General features: G+C 34.5%; 2 protein-coding genes and 1 pseudogene across 2 annotated transcripts; 1 reads left to right on the forward strand and 2 right to left on the reverse strand.

The window, feature by feature from the left end:
- Positions 1–2,586: 2,586 nt before the first annotated feature.
- On the forward strand, positions 2,587–4,616 carry LOC141668693 (uncharacterized). Its single transcript, XM_074475675.1, has 3 exons — positions 2,587–2,988; positions 3,411–3,636; positions 3,844–4,616. Exons 1-3 carry the CDS (start codon positions 2,725–2,727, stop codon positions 4,269–4,271), a joined length of 918 nt encoding a protein of 305 aa, XP_074331776.1. The 5' UTR covers positions 2,587–2,724; the 3' UTR covers positions 4,272–4,616.
- A 601-nt stretch (positions 4,617–5,217) lies between these two features.
- On the reverse strand, positions 5,218–5,679 carry LOC141664964 (uncharacterized). Its single transcript, XM_074470922.1, has one exon. It carries the CDS (start codon positions 5,677–5,679, stop codon positions 5,218–5,220), a length of 462 nt encoding a protein of 153 aa, XP_074327023.1.
- Positions 5,680–15,710: 10,031 nt separating this feature from the next.
- On the reverse strand, positions 15,711–16,746 carry LOC141664965 (uncharacterized; annotated as a pseudogene).
- Positions 16,747–18,699: the final 1,953 nt, after the last annotated feature.

The raw sequence follows: 18,699 nt of genomic DNA on the forward strand, positions 1-18,699 counted from the left end.
GGGAAGTTTACTTCTCAATTGCCAGTTATTTCAACTTGTAGTACTGAATATTGGATCTGGTAGTGTTAAGGTCAATTGTGACGCTGCGTTATTCAAAAGAGCTGGTCAGTATGGAGTGGGATGGATAGCGAGGGACGACAAAGGAGAATTATTATATGCAGCCAGTATATACCTTGTAGGAAGACCGGAGGTTCATCATGCTGAAGCGATTGGGTTAAGGGAGTCGTTGAGCTAGATTAAGGCTAAGGTTGACAGTGGTGAAGGTAGCAGTGATCTCAGTTCTCATTTGAGGTTTGTGGTTAAATCTAATAGCCAGTGGGTAGTGAATGCAATCCTGAAGCAAGAAAAAATCTATTCACCTTTTGGTAGTGTAATAGATGAGTGTAGAAGTATTCTTGAGTCATATAACAATATTAGTATTGTCTTTGTCAAACGACCTGGGAATAAGATAGCAGATTGGTTAACTAGCATGTCTTATTCAAATCCAGGTTGTATATTCAGAGGGGATTATGTTCCTCCTGATTTTAGATGTATCTTGGAAGATGATTTAAAGTAATGGAATTTGTTTTTGCCTTAAAAAAAAACTAGCCATCTTACTCGATTTTTTCTTTTATTATTACCAACGTTCCCTAAAATTAATAATATCAGTCTCGCTGCAAGTGTTGAACCTTATCAAACACCGGTGCGTGAGAGTATATTTGACGATTTTTTTTCTTTCTTCATAGTTTATGAAATTTGTTAATCAGAATAAACTATATCTTTCATGCGGGAATCAAAAAATTATATCAAAAATGTTAGTTTAATATAGTCCTACAGTAAACTTTGAAACTTTTGGTTATACAAATATGAAGTATTATTAAATTAATTACATATATACCCTTATTTTGTGAAATCAATTATTCCTCGTCCCCGTTTTATTGTCTACTATTATCATATATTTATATCCCAAAAAATTGTTCACATTCACAATTATGATAAATAATAAGTGAATAAAATGTATGAGTAAATGTGAATATTATTATTTCAGTTCTATATTATGATACTTATCAATTTATTTAACTTGAACGAATAAATGATAATTTTTTATGGATGAAAAAATGGAACCGAGGAAGTATATACTATACTTCATCATTCACATAATTATAGGACACCCCAACATAATTATAGGACACTCGTGTTTTTATAATAAATTGGATTGATTATATTTTAGAAATAATGTGACTTGCAAATAGAAAAAGTAGTGGTGCTAAACGTTTCAAATTAGTTGATAATATTTTCCCCAAATATTATGTAATGATACTAGTTTTAAACCCGTGCATCAATTTTTTTTAATATTATATAATTTTTTAAACAAAAATATTTTGAATTGAATATTTTAAATTTTTTCATTAATTTTTTTTATTTATACCTTTTTAAATGATATGACTTCCTGCTAATTATATTAATACACATATATGTTCATAGTTTTTTAAAAATATTATTATAGCGATTTTATAGTTTTTGAGAATAAAAATACAATGTTTCTATTATGTTGAAACTTTAACAAAAAAATTATTTTGAGAGGTTATTACTTAATCAATAAATTATAAGAGCTATTTGAAAAATAGAATAGTACTAATTGAACGATATAGTTTTATTGATCATTTATGTGTTTTAAAAATAATAATTATAATAATTATAATTTTATTTTAACCCGAATAATTAATATATATGATTTTATATTAGTTGGTTGAATTATATTTTAATTATCTTGGATGAATAATATATATTATTTCATTTATCCTAGTTCAATATAATATAATTTTTTAGACGAAGCGATAGTATTTATTATTATTTTTTAATCCGATGCATAATATATCAACTAAATTCAACAATTATATTTAGTTTGCTTAAATTTATTTTAGTCCGAAATATCAAACTAGAATAATATAAAACTAAATATGAATTAGAATTTAGAATCTGTAGAAGAAGTTGATTTTAATATCAATTAATAATAATATAGAGTTGGATATTAAATAGAATTTAAATTGATAAAGAAAGTTGACTCCAATATCAATAAGGGTTGGAATTGACCGATCGACTAACTTATAAGCAATTAGATATTGAATAATTAATTAAGGATAATTAAGTAATTTCAGCAAATACCGACCGACTATCAAATTTTTAATGTTTCGTCTATTATAATATAGTATAGATAGATAGATAGATTTGACACATTCTAATTTACGAATATAAATATAATATATATACGTAATATTATATTATTATTTATTAAAAGTGTTACCAAATGCCAGCAAGGCTATATATTTCAAAATGGTTAAAGCGTGGCACAATATTTGATGCATTTCAATTTCTGAACACAAATGTCCCCGGGGAGCTCGTATTATACTTAAGTGCGAAAAATAGCAGGGTTTCCAAGAATAATGATTGATTGATAAATTATTAATACACGCACGTTCAGTCCGTTCACAATTCACATGTTTGATAACGTTACGAATTTATAACAAATAAAATGCTAGGTTATGGAAAAGGAAGTTTTCGTAATTAAAATGCTTTAATAAAGTCGTGATCTTTTAAAAAAATTAGAAATATAGCTGATTAATTATGGGCCCTTGACCCCCTTCACCATGACCCCTTGTCCCTTGACCATGCGATATAAGCAATGTGTTGCTATATTTTCTATGTAGCCAAACAAGCAACAACCTTTTAACAAGGGAGTAAATCATGGCCGGAGTTATGGCTAGGATTCCGATGAGCCACCGCATCCTTACACCAAACAGTAACAGGGATAATGTATTTCAAGGTGAAGTACTGGTGCTAAGTATGTCTGATACAGTTTTCGGTTTTCTTCATGAACAACGTGAAGGATTGCCGGAGAACATTACGTACAAAGAAAATGAAGAAGAAGAAGAAGATGAAGTGGAAAACACCAATAGGATTGTTGAAGACAACATCAAATTTTGGGAAGATCAACACAGCCTTCTACAGGCACGTTTATACATTTTTATTATATAAAAGAAAATTGAAAAATATAGGCATAAAATAAATTTTAGGGACATATTTTTAATTTTTATTTTAAAAAATTATTTAAAAAAAATATATATTTCACACTTAGTTGGATCGACATAAACAAATCTTATTTATTATCATTTTTTCGATTTATTACCACCGACACAAAAAGAAATTCTCTTAGAGTTTTACATATCCTAAGACCGGTCAATTGTATAAATTTAAATATGGACTCATATATGCAGTTCGAATCCTTGATCTCGTTTGTTAAAATAAGTGAATATGTTCCCTTGGATTGATATGATTTGCCGTGAAAGGAATTCGTGTGATTAGCTTGATGTATAAGAATAAGCTAGAGTATTTACATATTTATATAAAGTTTATAACTAATTCTTTGACAGGCAACCTTATATAGAACAAGTTCATTGGAATCAAGGATCAGAAACTGCACAAAAGAAGCACTAAAAGAGGCCCAAGTCTCCGGAGATGTATGCAGTTGCCAAAATCCGGTGTTTGGAGGTTGCCGGAGTTGCCTTATGAAACAAGTTAGTGGTTGTCTTCAAAATGCTGGATTTGATTCCGCAATTTGCAAGTCCAAGTGGAAAAATTTACCAGATATTCCATCAGGTAATTTTTGAGAAAAAGACAAACAAGACTACCATTAGTTTGTAATTTGGTTAGACAATTTTCCCGAAATCATTAGCTAGCCTCTTCAAAATTTAAATATTCACGCATACATAACTGATTAATTATGTTGACCAGTAGTAATGTATGCTAGGATAATTATCAGAACTCAAATGAAAAATTAACAAACATGCTATGTGGCGCATGCAGGTGAACACACATTTGTAGATATAGTGGATAGAAATACAAAGAAAGGGGAGGTGAGGATAATACTGGAATTAAATTTTCGTGGTGAATTTGAGATGGCTAAAGCAAGTGAAGAATATAATAGATTAGTTAGTACGCTTCCGGAAGTGTTTGTGGGCAAAGTTGAAAGACTATTGTCCTTGACCACTATATTGTGTTCTGCTGCTAAAAAATGTATGAAGGATAGGAAAATGCACTTGGGTCCGTGGAGGAAAAACAGGTACATGCAAGCTAAGTGGCTTAGAGTTTCCGAAAGGCGAACAACCGTTCCGCGCCTGATGTCCACGACTGACTATTCGAGTAGGCCGCAGCGGCCAAGGGCATCTATGCTTACGGTAGATTTGCTGGACAAGTTGCCTGGTGTGCGGTGTGCAGCATTTGAGGTTGTGTGACTGAAATTCCAATTTAGTAGGAATTGGGCTTGTAAGTTTGTGTAAAGAAGTGTTTGATATGGTGGGGGTGTATATGAGTTTAACCAGTTACATGTGTGGCTGATCTAGCTACGGATTACTGAATTGTGAAGTTCGGCAATATTGATTTGAATCACTAATAGTTTGTTTATATCTTACTAGTCAGTATGTATTGTGTTCAAGTAACATGGTATGTAAGATCATGTACAATGGATACCCAAGTCTTGTGCAAAACTCTGATTATTGTGTGCCACCTAGGCATCAGTCGGCTCAACAAATAAGTTGGCTATGATGCTTCAATGCAAAACCCCACTTTAATTTTGTGTAGGTCATGCTTACAAATTTCTTTTTTTTTTATAAAAAAAAACTGAAACAGGAGCCATGTCACATTTTAATTATAATTAGATGTTACATTAGATTCCTTTTATTTATTAAGCATATTAAATGTTATATTTAATTAGTAATATGATAAATAATTGTCTCTTTATTTTTAATAAAATGATTTAAATAATTAAGAACTTAAAATTTTGAATATAAATGAAATTAAAAATAAAACAGGATTTATAATTAAAATGCATTACATATTTTAAAAGAAAAAACAGTACAAGAACAAGTGAATTTAAAACATTACAAAACATATTTTAAAAGAAAAACATTACAAATACAATTTAACTTAAAACATTACATTTTAAATAAATTAGCCATTATTATGAATGCTTGAGATATGCTCGATCAGGTCGGATTGTAGTTGACGATGTTTCTGTCTGTTACGAATTTGGATATTTATCTGAATATACGTTTCATAAGAAGCTAAATTTTCTTCGTCTAAATTTAGAGGTGGTAAGCCATTTGTAGCATTATCGTAAGGTGGTAAAAGACCAAAGGGAGTGGCATATGTGTCTCGTTCATTTTCAACAATCATATTATGTCATATAATATATGCTCTCATTATTTTAGCGAGATATGCTCTATCCCAAAATCTTGCTGGACCACGTATAATTGCAAATCGAGACTGCAACACGCCGAATGCTCTTTCTACATCTTTTCGTTGGCTTTCTTGATATTTGGAGAACAATTTTCTCTTCTCACCTTGCGGGCGTGGAATTGTTTTCACGAACGTTGGCCATTCTGGATAGATTCCATCCGCTAGATAGTACCCCATGTTATAATTGTTACCATTCAAATTATAATTTACCTCAGGAGCACGACCTTCTAGTACATCATCAAATATCGGTGACCGATCTAACACATTTATGTCGTTATTAGAACCAGCAACACCGAAAAATGCATGCCATATCCATAGGTCAGACGAGGCAACAACTTTAAGTAATATTGTGGGAACTCCTTTATGACCACTTATGAACATCCCTTTCCATAAAAAATTTTCCATTGCAATCAATCATGTACAATGGATACCCAAGTCTTGTGCAAAACTCTGATTATTGTGTGCCACCTAGGCATCAGTCGGCTCAATAAATAAGTTGGCTATGATGCTTCAATGCAAAGCTGTAATTTATGTAAATTTTAATAATAATAATAATAATAATAATAATAATAATAATAATTAGAAAAAAAAGGATTAGAATAGAGATATAATTTAGACTCCTACTTGTATTTGATGATCTGTGGATATATATAAACAAAGACTCGAACCTTGTATTAAAACCCTAAACTAAGAGAATATTGAGAGCGGCGAAGCATAGCAGAAGGGAAAGAAACAGGTGCGAGAGAGATTAACAAGTGGAATTTTCTACTCTGACAATATTTAAGGTACTCTTTTTATATCAAATTGTTGGTAACAATGTACATCTTGTAGGATATTAGTTTATTAATATAATGTTTCCGCCTGGTTTGGGTTCTACTGCATCAACAAAGAATTATTTTTAAGATATAATAGTATGTACATGACTTCTTAGTACTTTTCTTTTGTTAAAGTGTGTCAAATTAATGGTTTCCGTCTCCACCCTCCAGCTGAGTTTAAGATGTGTTTTAATATTTTATTGATTGTTATTATTATGCGGTAATTATTTTAATATTAAGTTTATTGCATAATTACTTATTATTTTGTTTTATTCTTGGGTAGATGTTTTGAAAATTGGTTTCGAAAATTTTATAAACTGACTTAGGTAATCAATAGCATATCTTGTAATTTGCATCATAATATATGTAAACTATATGTGTATTTTGAGTTCCAAAAGCTATGTAAATTTATAATATAGTAAAATTATGAACTTATGTTCTATTTTTACTTTTGCTTTGTTTTGACTTGACTTGTGTTAGTTAATTAATAAAGTAACATGTGTGTTAGGAGATTAGATGATTAGGTAGTCCAGAGACTCCAAAATCTTTGCCCGGAGGGTTATCCATGTTTTGGAGTGTGATTGTTAGTTTGGTTTTTTTAACATAATTAATGTCCTGGCTTGATAATAAACTAGTATATATACATTCACCTGGATTCAGTTAACTTGATAAATTAATAAATATTTACATTATGGCTGTAGCGACATGTAGTTATGTTCACGAGGCAAGTAGTATGATTAATAATTTTGTAAATAAATTATGAGTAGTAATGATTAATTAATAAATGAATATATAAAATATATATTAATTGTAAATTATAATTTTGTATTTAGATCACAGGTCGGGGTTTTAGCAGATCGTTTACGGATTTTGATATTATTTTAGTTGCGACATTCGAGGTACGGATTCTGTCTCCTTTTTTATTCAGTGCTCCTCTTCTTAGAAATTTAATATCTCCACTTTGTTGAATTTCATATTTTATTCGCTCCATTAAAATTGTTTGGATATTTTGACTTCTGAAAATTGTTTTAAAAATTGATTTGGAAAATTATAAATATCTGTTTATGCGATTTTCAAATTTACTTGTGACACCCTCTGTTTTGGAAATCTGAATTATTTGTCTCAAGTGATTTTAAATTTTGTGAGAATATTATTTTGAACCCTTAGTGATTTAGGGTATACCAAGTTAACCAGCTGTAGGGGTACTACAGCCATGTCATTGCGGCACCAGTGACATGACACTTCCGTGACAGTGTGATTGGTCACGGCGTATCCTTCTGTTAGCTCTTGGGAGGAGCTTTTGCGCATTTGATATTTGTTCAGGATACGTGGGTGCACCCAGAGTTTGATTTGTGATTTGATTTATGGTGATGTTGTATATGTCGTACACGTTATCCATTTTGTTGCACGCATTAGGTACCCTATGATGTGTGTATTTGTATCTGTTCTGATCTCGGTATGAAATATCCTAGCCCCTCGTTACTTCAGCCTTACTTATTTTTAAAATTGTTGTATTATTATTTGCAGATTGTTTATTTATGATCTCTTTGTTTTATAAATTGTATTCCAAATCCGTACTGGGCGTTTGGCTCATGCCGTATTCTTTTTCTGACAGGTGCTTAGGGGGATCTGGGGCTGTGCGATGGAGAGCTACCCTTTTTCTTGATTAGGATTTCAGACTTTATCAGTATTTAGACTTAATTATTTATTTGGAGAATTCAGAATCAATATTATTGGTTTAGACATTTTGGAGATTTAATATTATTTTGGAGATTTTAGTTTGTTAAATTATTGTTATAAATATATTAGTGCTCTGTTTGCAGGTTTTTGGATTTTAAGTAATATCTCCCTTTTATTACAAAAAGGGGGTGTTACAGAGATGGTATCAGAGCTTAGGTTCTTTCTTGTAGAAAGCCTACTTAGGTTGACCTGTGAGTTTGGGTAGACGATAGGATGGGTATTCCATTTAATTTCATTTCATTATGCTCTTTATCGTTTCATTCTGCTTCATCATTTTGAAATCTGTTTGTAATTGCTTCATCATATTTATTCTCGTAATCTTCATTCGTTCGCTATCTTATGTTGTAGATACCTCCTAGACGTGATCCTTTTCATATTAACCCCGCTCAGCTTACTGAGATGATAGGGCAAGCAGTGGCTCAGGCTGTACAGCAGGCTTTGGCAAACCAAGGAAATCAGAATGGCGAGGAAAATCAGAATGGACAAGGAAATCATAATGGCGATGGAAACCAGAATGGACAAGGAAATCAGAATGACAATGGGAATCAGAATCAGAATGGTCAGGGCCATCAGCTGGAGCCGTTTGTATGGTTGGAGAGGTTTGTGAAGCAGAAACCAGATTCTTTTAGTGCAGCACCGACTCCCATTGATGCTGAAAATTGGATTGTTCATCTCGAGAAGATTTTTGATGCACTGGGTTGTGATGAGATTCAGAAGGTCAGGTTAGCTGTGTATAAGTTGGAGGGTGATGCTCAGAGATGGTGGAGAGGAGTGAAAGCTACTAGAGGGGAGCAGTATGCTGAGGCTTTGGAATGGCAGGGATTCAAGGAAGTATTCTATGAGCAATACTTTTCTAATGCTGATAGGGAGGCTTATTTGAGGGAGTTTCATTCTATTATGCAGCACCAGGATGAGAGCATTACTGATTATATGGCGAGGTTTATAAGGTTGGCTGGATTTGTTGGGACAGTTGCAGGGACTGCTGCGCAGCAGGCTGATAAATTTAAATGGGGGTTGAAGTCTCATCTGAGGGGTTCCATAATTTCTTTTAAATTTGATAATGTGGCAGAGGCGGCTGATGCAGCAAAGGATGTTGAGAAGGAACGCATAGATTTCAGGACTTCCAGGTCTAACAGTGGTAGTAAGAGGACTAGGGATGATCAGGGTTTTGCACAGAGTAGACAGTGGTATGGAGGTCAGAATGGTCAGCAGGGATAGTGGCGCGGACAGAATCAGAATAGGGGTGGTCAGTCATTCCACGGCCGGAATCAGTATGTTGGTCAGAATCAGAATCAGCAGTTTCAATGACAGAAGCAGCCTAGGCAGTGGCAGAATCGTCAGCAGGGGCAGAGCCGTTACTCAGTATATGAGGGAAACCCCAATATGATTCCAGTGGCTCCTTGTGCTACATGTGGTGGACATCATCCAGGTAGAGCTTGTTATAGACATACTGGGGCTTGTTTCTTGTGTGGTAGCATGTCCCATAGGGCAAAGGATTGCACAGTGTCACACAACACTGGTGGAGGAGGAGCTGGCGGTGGTAGTGGCAGTCAGCAGAATCCTACAGCCAGAGTGTTTGCATTGACTGCAAATCAAGCAGCAGCTAATTCAGGTACCGTTTCAGGAACACTTCTTATTGGTAGACGTGATGCTTATGTGTTATTTGATACTGGTTCGACCCATTCTGTTGTGTCTTTATCGTTTGTTCGTCATCTAGGCGTTGCACCTTCATTATTATATCCTCATATGTCTATTTCTACCCCGATGGGGAATTCTGTTGTTATTTCTGATGTGTATCGAGAGTGTCCGATAGTTGTTGGAGATAGAAGTTGTAAGGTTAACTTGCTTCCCATGGAGATGCATGACTTTGACATTATTTTGGGCATGGACTGGTTGAGTGAACATCGTGCCACAATTGATTGTCAAGGAAAAAGGGTGATCTTTGGGGATGCAGATAAACCAGAATTTGTATACCAAGGGTCTCAGCCGAAGGGGGATGTAAAGTTAATTTCTGCTCTAAAGGCGAGTAAATTGTTGTCTAAGGGCCGTGATGGCTACCTTGCTTTCGTGAAGGATACATCGAAGGATGAACCTCGCATCGAGGATTATCCAATTGTGAGGGAGTATGAAGATGTGTTCCCCGATGAGCTACCAGGTTTGCCACCACATAGAGAGGTGGATTTTACTATTGAACTTGTTCCAGGTGCCGAGCCTATTTCTAAGGCGCCTTATCGAATGGCACCACTTGAGTTGCAAGAATTGAAGGAGCAGTTGCAAGAGTTGTTGGATAGAGGATTTATTAGGCCAAGTGTGTCTCCTTGGGGCGCTCATGTGCTGTTTGTTAAGAAGAAGGATGGTTCCATGAGGTTGTGCATTGACTACAGGGAGTTGAATAAGGTGACTGTCAGACACAGGTATCCTTTGCCACACATTGATGACTTGTTTGATCAGTTACAAGGGGCGAAGTACTTTTCGAAGATAGATTTGAGATCTGGTTACCATCAGTTACGAGTTAGGGAGGAAGACATTCCGAAGACTGCATTTCACACTCGTTATGGTCATTATGAGTTTCTCGTGATGTCCTTTGGGTTGACGAATGCACCAGCGGTATTTATGGATTTGATGAATCGGGTCTTTCATGATTATCTGGATAAATTCGTGGTGGTCTTCATCGATGATATCTTGATATACTCTAGGAGCAGAGAGGAGCATGAGGAGCATTTACGTACTGTACTTGAAATTTTGAGGGAGAGGAAGTTGTTTGCGAAATTTTCCAAGTGTGAATTATGGTTGGAGGAAGTGGCATTCTTGGGGTATGTTGTATCTGATAGGGGCATTGAGTTGGATCCTGCGAAAGTCGAGGCTATTACTAATTGGCCCAGACCTAGCAATGTGACGGAGGTAAGGAGTTTCTTGGGTTTGGCAGGCTACTACAGGCGTTTTGTGGAAGGTTTCTCTTCCATAGCTTTACCATTGACTCAGCTAATGAGGAAGGGAATTAAGTTCGAGTGAAATGATGATCGTGAGAAGAGCTTTCAAGAGTTAAAGAAGAGGTTGGTGTCAGCTCCAATACTTGTGTTGCCATCAGGGAGTGGAGGTTTTCAGGTGTATAGTGATGCTTCTAAGAGAGGATTGGGGTGTGTTCTTATGCAACATGGGAAAGTGATTTCTTACGCTTCTAGGCAGCTTAAACCATATGAGGTGAATTATCCTACCCATGACTTGGAGTTAGCAGCAGTGGTCTTTGCTTTGAAGATCTGGAGACACTATCTTTATGGAGAGACTTGTGACATCTTTACTGATCACAAGAGTCTCAAATACATCTTTACTCAGAAGGAGCTTAACATGAGGCAGCGGAGGTGGCTTGAACTTCTTAAGGATTATGATGCAGATATTCAGTACCATCTGGGGAAGGCGAATGTAGTGGCAGACGCTCTTAGTAGGAAGAACTTGGGGAGTGTTGCATCTCTCATTACTCAGCCGCACCTTATTTCAGATTTGGAGCGCTTGGGTGTTGAGTTGTATGTTAGAGGATCAAGTGGTAGCATTGCAAATTTGAAAGTGGAACTGAATCTTGTTTCAAGGGTTAAGGAAGCTCAGAAGAGTGATACAGGTTTGGAAGCTATTAGATCCGAGGTGGCAGGTGGAAAGCAAATACAATTTCATGTCGATGATGAGGGTGTGATGTGGTTGGGTAGTAAATTGTGCGTGCCCGCAGACCCGACGATTCGTGAGGAAATTTTGAAGGAGGCTTATAGTTCTTCATTTTCTATTCATCCAGGTTCCACCAAGATGTATGGAGATTTAAAGAAGCATTTCTGGTGGAGTGGAATGAAGGGAGATATAGCAGAATTTGTGGGAAAATGTCTTACATGTCAACAAGTGAAGATAGACCATCAGAGGCCTAGTGGATTGTTGCAGCAGCTAGATATTCCAATTTGGAAGTGGGAAAACATTACTATGGATTTTGTGACTCATTTTCCGAGGACTTTCAAGAAGAACGATGTCATATGGGTGGTGGTTGATAGACTCACTAAGTCCGCTCACTTCTTGCCTATTAGAGAGACTACTCCTGTTCATGAGTTGGCAGAGATTTTTCAGCGAGATATTGTTAGACTTCATGGTGTGCCTGTGTCGATAGTTTCTGACAGAGATACGAGGTTTACATCGCGTTTTTGGAAGGGATTCCAGCAAGCTTGGGGTACGAGGCTTAATTTTAGTACAGCTTATCATCCGCAGACCGATGGACAGTCAGAGAGGACGATTCAGACATTGGAGGATATGTTGAGGGCTTGCGCGTTAGAGTGGACAGGTGATTGGGACAAGTACCTGTATCTGGTTGAGTTTGCGTACAATAATAGTTGACACTCGAGTATTGGTATGCCACCATTTGAGGCTCTGTATGGTAGGAGATGTAGGGCACCATCTTGTTGGGATGAGGTTGGTGAGAGAGTCATTGAAGGGCCAGAGTTGGTTAGAATCACTAATGAGAAGGTAGAGAAAGTTAAAGAAAGTTTGAAGGAAGCTCGATCTCGTCAAAAGAGTTACGCGGACCAACATAGGAAGTTTGGGGGATTTGAGTCAGGTGATCATGTGTTCTTGAAGGTATCTCCTTGTAAGGGCGTTAAGCGTTTTGGTATGAAGGGAAAACTTAGTCCGAGATATGTTGGACCTTTTGATGTTATGGAGAAAGTGGGGGAAGTGTCTTATAGAGTTGCGTTGCCGCCACAACTATCTCATGTACATAATGTATTTCATGTGTCAGTTTTGAGGGGCTACAAATATCATCCACTACACGTAGTTCAGTACCCATTACATAAGATTAGAGAGGACCTTTCGTGCGAGGAAGAAGTTGAGGCTATCTTAGTTTGAGAGGAGCGAGTTTTGAGGAAGAACATTATTTCTTTTGTGAAAATTTTGTGGAAGAATCATTCGGAGAGAGAGGCTACTTGGGAATTAGAAGAATCTATTAGTGAGAAATATCCGCATTTATTCGATTCAGGTACAAGTTTTTAGTTTCGCTTGATTCCGGGGACGAAATCCTTTTAAGGGGGTATATATGTAATATATGTGAATTTTAATAATAATAATAATAATAATAATATTAATAATAATAATTAGAAAAAAAAAGGATTAGAATAGAGATAGAATTTAGACTCCTACTTGTATTTGATGATCTGTGGATATATATAAACAAAGACTCGAACCTTCTATTAAAACCCTAAACTAAGAGAATATTGAGAGCGGCGAAGCATAGCAGAAGGGAAAGAAACAGGTGCGAGAGAGATTAACAAGTGGAATTTTCTACTCTGTCAATATTTAAGGTACTCTTTTTATATCAAATTGTTGGTAACAATGTACATCTTGTAGGATATTAGTTTATTAATATAATGTTTCCGCCTGGTTTGGGTTCTACTGCATCAACAAAGAATTATTTTTAAGATATAATAGTATGTACATGACTTCTTAGTACTTTTCTTTTGTTAAAGTGTGTCAAATTAATGGTTTCCGTCTCCACCCTCCAGCTGAGTTTAAGATGTGTTTTAATATTTTATTGATTGTTATTATTATGCGGTAATTATTTTAATATTAAGTTTATTGCATAATTACTTATTATTTTGTTTTATTCTTGGGTAGATGTTTTGAAAATTGGTTTCGAAAATTTTATAAACTGACTTAGGTAATCAATAGCATATCTTGTAATTTGCATCATAATATATGTAAACTATATGTGTATTTTGAGTTCCAAAAGCTATGTAAATTTATAATATAGTAAAATTATGAACTTATGTTCTATTTTTACTTTTGCTTTGTTTTGACTTGACTTGTGTTAGTTAATTAATAAAGTAACATGTGTGTTAGGAGATTAGATGATTAGGTAGTCCAGAGACTCCAAAATCTTTGCCCGGAGGGTTATCCATGTTTTGGAGTGTGATTGTTAGTTTGGTTTTTTTAACATAATTAATGTCCTGGCTTGATAATAAACTAGTATATATACATTCACCTGGATTCAGTTAACTTGATAAATTAATAAATATTTACATTATGGTTGTAGCGACATGTAGTTATGTTCACGAGGCAAGTAGTGTGATTAATAATTTTGTAAATAAATTATGAGTAGTAATGATTAATTAATAAATGAATATATAAAATGTATATTAATTGTAAATTATAATTTTGTATTTAGATCACGGGTCGGGGTTTTAGCAGATCGTTTACGGATTTTGATATTATTTTAGTTGCGACATTCGAGGTACGGATTCTGTCTCCTTTTTTATTCAACGCTCCTCTTCTTAGAAATTTAATATCTCCACTTTGTTGAATTTCATATTTTATTCGCTCCATTAAAATTATTTGGATATTTTGACTTCTGAAAATTGTTTTAAAAATTGATTTGGAAAATTATAAATATCTGTTTATGCGATTTTCAAATTTACTTATGACACCCTCTGTTTTGGAAATCTGAATTATTTGTCTCAAGTGATTTTAAATTTTGCGAGAATATTATTTTGAACCCTTAGTGATTTAGGGTATACCGAGTTAACCAGCTGTAGGGGTACTACAGCCATGTCATTGCGGCACCAGTGACATGACACTTCCGTGACAGTGTGATTGGTCACGGCGTATCCTTCTGTTAGCTCTTGGGAGGAGCTTTTGCGCATTTGATATTTGTTCAGGATACGTGGGTGCACCCAGAGTTTGATTTGTGATTTGATTTATGGTGACGTTGTATATGCCGTACACGTTATCCATTTTGTTGCACGCATTAGGTACCCTATGATGTGTGTATTTGTATCTGTTCTGATCTCGGTATGAAATATCCTAGCCCCTCGTTACTTCAGCCTTACTTATTTTTAAAATTGTTGTATTATTATTTGCAGATTGTTTATTTATGATCCCTTTGTTTTATAAATTGTATTCCAAATCCGTACTGGGCGTTTGGCTCATGCCGTATTCTTTTTCTGACAGGTGCTTAGGGGGATCTGGGGCTGTGCGATGGAGAGCTACCCTTTTTCTTGATTAGGATTTCAGACTTTATCAGTATTTAGACTTAATTATTTATTTGGAGAATTCAGAATCGATATTATTGGTTTAGACATTTTGGAGATTTAATATTATTTTGGAGATTTTAGTTTGTTAAATTATTATTATAAATATATTAGTGCTCTGTTTGCAAGTTTTTGGATTTTAAGTAATATCTCCCTTTTATTACAAAAAGGGGGTGTTACAAAAGCCCAACTTTAATTTTGTGTAGGTCATGCTTACAAATTTCTTTTTTTTTTATAAAAAAACTGAAACAGGAGCCATGTCACATTTTAATTATAATTAGATGTTACATTAGATTCCTTTTATTTATTAAGCATATTAAATGTTATATTTAATTAGTAATATGATAAATAATTGTCTCTTTATTTTTAATAAAATGATTTAAATAATTAAGAACCTAAAATTTTGAATATAAATGAAATTAAAAATAAAACAGGATTTATAATTAAAATGCATTACATATTTTAAAAGAAAAAATAGTACAAGAACAAGTGAATTTAAAACATTACAAAACATATTTTAAAAGAAAAACATTACAAAACATATTTTAAAAGAAAAACATTACAAATACAATTTAACTTAAAACATTACATTTTAAATAAATTAGCCATTATTATGAATGCTTGAGATATGCTCGACCAGGTCGGATTGTAGTTGACGATGTTTCTGTCTGTTACGAATTTGGATATTTATCTGAATATACGTTTCATAAGAAGCTAAATTTTCTTCGTCTAAATTTAGAGGTGGTAAGCCATTTGTAGCATTATCGTAAGGTGGTAAAGGACCAAAGGGAGTGACATATGTGTCTCGTTCATTTTCAACAATCATATTATGTCATATAATATATGCTCTCATTATTTTAGCGAGATATGCTCTATCCCAAAATCTTGCTGGACCACGTATAATTGCAAATCGAGACTGCAACACGTCGAATGCTCTTTCTACATCTTTTCGTTGGCTTTCTTGATATTTGGAGAATAATTTTCTCTTCTCACCTTGCGGGCGTGGAATTGTTTTCACGAACGTAGGCCATTCTGGATAGATTCCATCCGCTAGATAGTACCCCATGTTATAATTGTTACCATTCAAATTGTAATTTACCTTAGGAGCACGACCTTCTAGTACATCATCAAATATCGGTGACCGATCTAACACATTTATGTCATTATTAGAACCAGCAACACCGAAAAATGCATGCCATATCCATAGGTCTGACGAGGCAACAACTTTAAGTAATATTGTGGGAACTCCTTTATGACCATTTATGAACATCCCTTTCCATAAAAAATTTTCCATTGCAATCAATACTACCCATCATACCGGGAAAACCACGCGCATCTCCCATCTTTAAGAGAGGGTGTACATCTCTTGAGTTTGGTTTTCGCAAATATTCAGCCTCAAAAATTTAAATAACATTGGTAACAAATTTTTTTAAACATTCAATTGCAGTGGACGTACCAATACGCACATAATCATCAACTGCATCTACTCTAATTCCATATGCTAGCATACGTATGGTTGCCGTGCATTTTTGTAAAGGTGATAGACCCTTTCTTCCCAACGCTTCACTCCTCTGCTGAAAATATGGATCAAAATTTGAAAGAGCATCTACAATTCGAAGGAACACGTGTCTTCCCATTCGAAATCTTCTTCGGAATGTCTCCAAAGGGTAAACTGGATTTTGAGCAAAATAATCTTTCTCTAAACGTTCATGACCTGCTTCACGATCTCTGCATATCACCAGTTGATTCGTGGTCGATGGGGCTTCTCTATACATTTGGTTGAATAGCTCAAGTCTATGATCCTCCAAGGAATTATCAAAGAAAAACTCTTCAACAAATTCTTCAGAAACATTAGAGTTCTCATCCATAGTATATATTTTGAATAAAGAAAATGAGTTAGAAATTATCATGGAAGACAAACATGTTATATAGAAGATAAGAGGAATACAGGGCAACGACTAGTTACAAATACAAATTTCCAACGACTACTTCCAAATAGAAACAAACAAACACTAGCTTCCAATTTTAAAAAAATATATACAAACTCCCAACAACTATTTTCAAATAGAAACAAACAAACACTAGCCTCTAAAGTAAAAAAACAACCAAACACTTCCAACGGCTACATCCGTCTCAATTTGACTTCCTCAATCATTCTGGCATGTATCTCTCGTTGAGCCTCATTCATTATACTAGTATCAAGCATAAGAAGCCGCATATCTATCTCTTTCTGTTTTGTTTCTACCTCCTTTTGCTTTAGATCATTAAAATGCGCCATTAAATCCAATCTCTTGCATGTATCCACTTTTATCTTTTCATACTCTTCAGCATCACTTAATTTTGCCTTTCCTTTTCCCTTCCTCTTAGCAGCTTTGGTACCTTTGGGACGAACCGGAGATTCAGCAACATTCTCATCTGTCGGTGTTTTATTCATCCATGATGAATAATTTCCAGAATTACTTAATTTAGTTCTCTTTGCACTTCCACTATTTGTTGTTTAGTTCTCTTTGCACTTCCACTATTTGTTGAAGAAGTTCTCCACTTGGGTTGTCTCTTTAGCTCATTATAATTCAGTTCAAAATTGGCTTCTTCTTGTACTTAGTTATATGACACGCATGAGCTTCCGAAATTATGTTGTCAAGATTTGTACCACTTCCCATTTTTTGGTCAGCTTGATCACAACATGCTCCAAATCGTTGAGCTCCTTCATTTATTCGTTGTCATTTTTTTTTTATAGCTACATCCCCTCTTTTGATAAGCCCGGGATTACTCTCTTCACAATACTTTTGAATTCGATCCCAAAATGTTTCTCCTTTTTGATCTGCCCCGATCACAGGATCAGTTGACACATTCAACCATGCGCTAATTAATAGTTGATCTTCATTCCAACTCCACTGAGTTATATCTTTTCGCGTGTCATCGAATTCATTGACATCATCATTTAGATCAATAAGATTTGTAGCATCAATAAAAGAACTTTGTGAGTGCGGAGAAATTTGGTTAGTGGTAGGTGTTTGTTGGTTTCCGAAATATGGAGGTATTGTTTGAAAATTTGAACCATACGCAAATTGTGAATTTTGAGTATAGGGGAAGAAAGGATTAGGAAATGGAAATTGAGAATTTGGCGTTTGTGGATTATAATACGAATTTTGTGGATTAGAAAATTGAGAATTATCGATATTTGTATTTTGGGCAAACGGAAAATAAGAATTCAAAAATGGATACGAAAATTGGGTATTCGAGGATTGAGAATTCAGATTTGTATTTTGAGGATTTGAAGGTGAATTTTGACGGGGATTCATTTTTTCAGGTTAGAATTTTTTTTGATATAGATAATAAGTGTAAAAAATACACATGAAATTTACATTTTTATAGTGGCAAAATTATAACCGTTAATGAAATTTCCAACGGTTTACTACTTTTTCAGGTTTATAACGTTAATATTAACGTTATATGCAAGAATCACATGCAACACTGGTAAAGGGAGGAGAGATAGAATATAATTAAAAAATAAAAAAGTAACTCAGCTGATCGGAGTTGGCCAAGCCCAATTTTCTAGGTCTGACCAACTTTATTGCTTTACTTCAATGCATATAGAAAGCCTGACTTACTCTCTGTCACCGCCAAGTCATCCAGTCGGGCTTGCGCTGCACATGCTCTAAGGGTTAAAAGTTATACAATAATTGGAAATGTTATATAATTCAGAAATGCTGATTTTTTTTCCGAATAAGCAAAACATTTATTAAAATATTAGAATTCAGTCGAAATAAAACTCCAAATTGTCAATTATAACCTTATTATGAAACTAAAAATAAGTTAAA

Source organism: Apium graveolens, chromosome 6, assembly GCF_009905375.1.
Source record: "Apium graveolens cultivar Ventura chromosome 6, ASM990537v1, whole genome shotgun sequence".
Classification (NCBI taxonomy): domain Eukaryota; kingdom Viridiplantae; phylum Streptophyta; class Magnoliopsida; order Apiales; family Apiaceae; genus Apium; species Apium graveolens.